The sequence below is a fragment of the Conger conger genome, chromosome 2, assembly GCF_963514075.1.
Source record: "Conger conger chromosome 2, fConCon1.1, whole genome shotgun sequence".
Classification (NCBI taxonomy): Eukaryota; Metazoa; Chordata; class Actinopteri; order Anguilliformes; family Congridae; genus Conger; species Conger conger.
In genome coordinates, this window is record NC_083761.1 from 6,761,779 (window position 1) to 6,767,460 (window position 5,682).

Sequence of the window (5,682 nt, forward strand, 5' to 3'; positions counted from 1 at the left end):
AAACCCACTAAACATTTAAGAGGATTTTATTGAACCACAACCAACTGCCTCAAAAATATTACATTTATTTCGGTATAAGAGACATTTGGGCATTTCTAAAGCCAGTATTTGTTAAGAGTGGAGAGGATTGCAAATGTTGGCAAGGAATTAGATCTTGCACTCATTTCTGACAAAATCACAGTGGACTCTTGGCTAATTTTGGAGAGGAACAGTGAAATGTCTGTAGCCGATTAAACACGGCGCCCGTCCGGAGCGGAGGTCCAGACGTCAAAACCAGGCCACAGGGGGGACGGGGCGTGTGGGGAGGACTGTTATAAACACCACAGTGTCGCTCGGCGACCCAGATCAGACAAAACGCCCTGGGCAACAGCAGTCAGGGCACCCCTGGGGCGCCTGTGGTCGAGTATCCACAAGGCAGACAGCGACAGCCGGGACTCATCAGAGTCCATCACGAAACAGAACCGAACAGAACCGAACAGACTCAGTAACATACCCGCCAACAGCCCGGTTTCAACCAACCCTGTAACTAAACAGGGGGGCGACATGGCTCAGGCAGTAAGAGCAGTGGTCTCATTGGCTCAGGCAGTCAGAGCAGTCGTCTCATTGGCTCAGGCAGTCAGAGCAGTCGTCTCATTGGCTCAGGCAGTAAGAGCAGTCGTCTCATTGGCTCAGGCAGTAAGAACAGTCGTCTGGCAGTCGGAGGGTTGCCGGTTCGATCCCCCGCTCGGGCTGTGTCGAAGTGTCCCTGAGCAAGACACCCAACCCCCAAATGCTCCTGACGAGCTGGTCGGGGCCTTGCATGGCAGCCAATTGTACAGCGCTTTGGATAAAGGCGCTATAGAAATGCCAACCATTACTAAACGGGCAATATAGCTTGGCTCCGTCCGACTCCGTAACAAGACTGGGACTGCACACACCCCACCGCGATAGAATAGAAGGCGCACAAGAACAACCACATCCCTCACCCCCCCCCCCCTCTCCCGACAGCGAAGCCAGGAGGGTGTTGGTTATCGCCCTGCGTTTTCGCCAATATCAAGCACTCCCTCACGCAAGGTTGCATGTACACATTCTCCAAACTCAAACCAAAAAGAAATGGAACTTTGTATTAAAAACAGGAGGTATTAAATATGCACCTCAGCCGATGAGCCACTCGGTATCAAAATTAACGATGATTTTCAGACAAATATATATATATATATATATATTTTTTTTTTTGCAAAGTGTTAAGGAAGCCGTCTTCCGAGCCACCACTGCTCTGGGCCTCCAGGAACAGAAACCGGCCCGCTCCCCCGCTCACGCGATACCAGGGGGCAGGTCGGCGAGCCGGATCCGGGGAGATCATTTACACGGACTCCTGCCCCTGCGAGATGGGGATCTGCGGGAGATAGAAGGCTAATATCGCCAGGCACGGCGGGCGTGGGGGGTGGGGGGTGGGGGGGGGTTGTCACATGCAGAGATACAGCCTCGGCAGGCGGCGGGGGCGGGACGTGGCGTGAGACGGAATTGTATCTTAAGAGCCCTGTGAATATCGCCCCGCTGGAGGGGGGAAGGAGCGGATTGGTCAGCCCCCGGGGGCCAATGAGCGTGCGCCGCTGCACACGGCTCCCTCTGCGAACGTCCGACACGCAGAGCCTCGGAACGCAAACGGCATCAAATACAGCCAAGGCACGATTATTACGCGTGTCGTTTAGTGGATACTTTCATCCAAAGTGGCTTTTAGTTGATTAGACTAATTCCCCCGCCTGAAGCAATGCAGGGTTAAGCGCCCTCAACGGGCCAAACAACTGTGGGGCTCAGGGCATCGTGGGGCTCAGGGCATCGTGGGGCTCAGTGCCAAGCTCAAAGGCCCAACAACCTTACCAATCTTATCGTAGCTACACAGGGGCTTTGAACCACCAACCTTCCGGGGACCCAGTCATGCACCAGAACCACTGGGCCACAGGCATGAGACCTGTATAGCACTCTCCAATAACCACTTTGACTGGTTTGTCAAAAGCAATCACACATTACATTACAGGCATTCAGCAGACGCTCTTATCCAGAGCGACTTACACAGTTTTTTGTATTTCTCACATAGCATCCATTTTATACAGCTGGGGGTATACTGAATCGACCCTGCAAGCCTCAAGTTTACAAGCCTAAACGATTAGGGACATTTAAATTAATGCAAATGTAAATTCCGGTAGTTGAAAATGAACTGCCACACAAACAAGCATGTGCAAACAGTGTTATTACTAGAGTGGTCCAACTCAGTCACAATAAGGGGCTTAAAGAACACAAGCTGGCTTTCATACATAACATAACAAGAACAGGCCATTCAGACCAACAATTTCCTAACACAACAGTTTTTTTTTTTAATATTCTTTTTTAATCTCAAGTACCGAATCTAAACGGTCAGTGAGACCAAGAGCAGCAATTTTAGCATTTTCCCCTCAGTTTACATAAAAACAGAAGCACGGGTCCCACAGTTATACTCCATCTAAGGACATTTTCCTATTGTCATGAAAGCCATTTAATCCCATCGTCCTGTTCCATCGTTCACATTTCCCCAGTTCCAGACTAAATTTGGTAATTTTCTGTCACCAAAGGAAAAGTCTGAAACAGCAACTGGGGCCTGCTACAACTCCAAGGGACGGTTCACGGCAGTGTAGGTCCAACGTTCAAAAAAAAAGACGTAATGTTTGCACGACTGGCAGCACAGGTTCAACATCCTGTACATGTAAACAGAAGGCAACTTTAACACGTCGCGTTTAATACGGGGATTATTTTCTACTGCTAAAATGACACAAACCGAGGCTAAATGACGGGCACAAGAAAAGTGGTGCGCAGAATTTTATCTAACTTTTAAAAAGCAGGCTGACGCATTCGACAGCTGAGAAAAGCGTGTCCCTAGGTCTTTGGCAAACTTGGGACGTCACCTGTAGAACTTCCCAGGATGAGCCAATATGTAAATCCTAGGTAAAGTGGCTCCAAGCCGTTAAGATACAAGCTTTGAGGCAACCGCATTCCCTCCCTAACAAGAAATCATGAGAACAAGATGGTATGATTTCGAATGACATTCATTGAGGAAATTACACCCAATTTAAAGTTAGTTAACTTGCGTAACTAGCTAGCCTAACCTAACGATAACTTGTTATAGCCAGCTAAATGGCTACAGATGTATTCGCCAAACTACAAACACATGTAGGTTAACACTCATGCAATAGCAGTATCTAGTTATCAATAGGAACTGATGGTGTTAGTAGTTACAGGAGGGTCACGTAATAGATCGTATAAATGAAGATAGGACACCTGTCAGTTCAACGAATCACGACTCCGATACGATGGTGAGCTAACTATAAGGGCCAATCGCGACACGCTAGCTCTAGATTTCAAAACATGAAGGCTAGTCTAAAACGTATGGCTTGATGCTAACGTTACGCATGATCAATTTCTAACGCCGATTACGGTAGTATAGGATCTTGCGTTAGCTTCTTTCAGATAACGACACTAACTAAAAATCGACACATTAGCCCCAAAGCATCTTACCCAGCTAGCTACATAACATCTGACAACCCCCCTCAACCCCCCCATCCCCCCAAATATCTTCTACCTAGCCAACGCTGGACATCCAGCGAATATGACGCTAGCTCGCTAACAAGTTAGCCAAGGTTCACTACACTTGGAATGGACCACGATAGTCACGGCGGACCGTTAAATGCGGCTATGGTAACGCTAGCTTGAGGTTTGTAGTAGCTAGAAAGCCCATAACGTTTACAGCGTGATCCCATCAGGATCCAGTCCACAGCCGCCTACAATAGCCTTTGACCCGAGTCACTCGTGAGGCTTGCTATCGGTTAATTTACCGTCCATACTCACTGGGAACAAAATCGGCTCAGGCAAAAGGGACATATCAGTGAAACGGTTGAAGTGTTAGCTTAGCTACTTCGCTAGTAATATCCTAGCTATACATATAACGTAGCTAGGGGACCAGATGGCCAACATAGCTAACTTGTCAGCTAGTGTTAGTTTACATTGCAAGTGATATGCTTGCTTTACATGTACCTAGGCTAGATAAATAGTGTTAGCAGGCTAGTGATAGCTATGCTATACAGATGGATAGCGGACCAGATAGGTAGCTACATAATGAGCCAGCTAATGTTAGCATACATTGCCAGTGATATGCTATATAGTTAGCTAGCGGACCGGATAGCTAACTAACTAGCCAGATACTGAACGTTAGCTGCCTACGAGTAGCACAAATAGCTGCACACACAAGAATAACAGTCAACTCTCCCCTTCGCATTTCGCGAGTGTTTTTGCGCATACCGCATTAACATCGACGCCATTCCCCAAGAAAACTGCAAGTTGGATAACATACACATATACATTACCTTCTTCAAAAACGTTGTTTTTGCAATTTTGGTGGGAATGATTCCGATTCCTCAACCCGCTCTCCTCCGCCATCTTGTTCTGTTTAAAATAATCAAATGCAGCTGACGTCCAGAGCGCTGATTCCCCGTTCGCCTTTATCAAGTTCAGACAGCAAAAACCGCGCTTCCTCTGGGTCCTAAACAAACCTTCAAGAAAATGATTTGGCACAGCGTCATATCGATCACTTTTTATCGCCTGTATTAAAATCAGTCGGTCAAAATTTTATTGCAATTTCTACAGCGCACTTAACATGCTGCGTTAGCTAGCCACATTTCAACCGAGACTGTAAAGTATAATATTAAAGACCGCTAGCCACGTTAGCCAGGGTCTTAACATTTATGTCAATATTATAGGATAGCCACTTAATATTTTATTCTGACTATCATATAACATTTGTGCGAGTTTCTTGAAAGCACGAAAGGGACAGCTAAATCATAAATACTACAATAAATAAATCTTAATCGTAAAATCTGCTTTTTTTGTTAACCCAAGTATCTTGAAACACACAAGAGATGCTGTATATGTGGGGGGAAATAAGTCCAGAAAATTAATTGCTGCCTTTATTTAGGATCACCTGCTTCTTCACTCTTATATCTCATCTCTGTTTTCACTGGGTGAAAACTTATTGCTCAATGGTTGCCGTGATTGCTCAATGAGACTTCGTGTAATAACAAATCAATATACAGATGTTTTGCCTCAGGTAGGAAGCGGTTAAAGGTACAGTCCATGTGAGCACCCAGAGGAAACCACAGCAAGCTGATTTGTTTTGCAGAAGCACATTCCTCCATTGCTGTCAGTGACTTAGCGCCCAAAATCCCAAACCTGAGGGGAAAGTTTCAATTTGATTGCTTTTGTAAATGGTTTTAGTTTAGCTGCATTATTATTTTGCTATAATGTGTAATCTGATGTTATTTTTGATGAATACATACACTAAGCTTATACTGTGCATATACATGTGGTTATATTTAAACTTTTGATTGTAATAAACGGGCCATTTGTGTTTCTCCCAGACTCTAGCATGTACTTTATATATATGGAACAAAGAAGGCTTTATTTGTGGTAGATGCTTTATGGGTTGATATATATGCCTATACAGTTGTGGTGATATGCAAACCCTTTGCAAATCCAGGTTTCAGTTTGGCTTTGCAAAGGCTGCATGCTTGAACAGGAACACAGATTACTCGGAAACTGGTTGATGATGGGTTAGGATTGAACAGGTGTGATTGTGTTGTTTTCATTCAGGTTTCAAGTTGCTGCTGAATTGGGATC

General features: G+C 45.5%; 1 protein-coding gene across 2 annotated transcripts in view; it reads right to left on the minus strand.

Annotated features, from left to right (window-relative positions):
- atl2 (atlastin GTPase 2) overlaps positions 1-4,470 on the minus strand; it is a 41,715-nt gene extending 37,245 nt beyond the window's left edge. For both annotated transcript variants that reach the window (XM_061230925.1, XM_061230927.1), the window contains exon 1: positions 4,374-4,470. In XM_061230925.1, the coding sequence (XP_061086909.1) occupies positions 4,374-4,446 (73 nt within the window). In that variant the 5' untranslated portion in view covers positions 4,447-4,470. The remainder of the gene's footprint in view (positions 1-4,373) is intronic.
- Between the last annotated feature and the right edge of the window lie 1,212 nt (positions 4,471-5,682).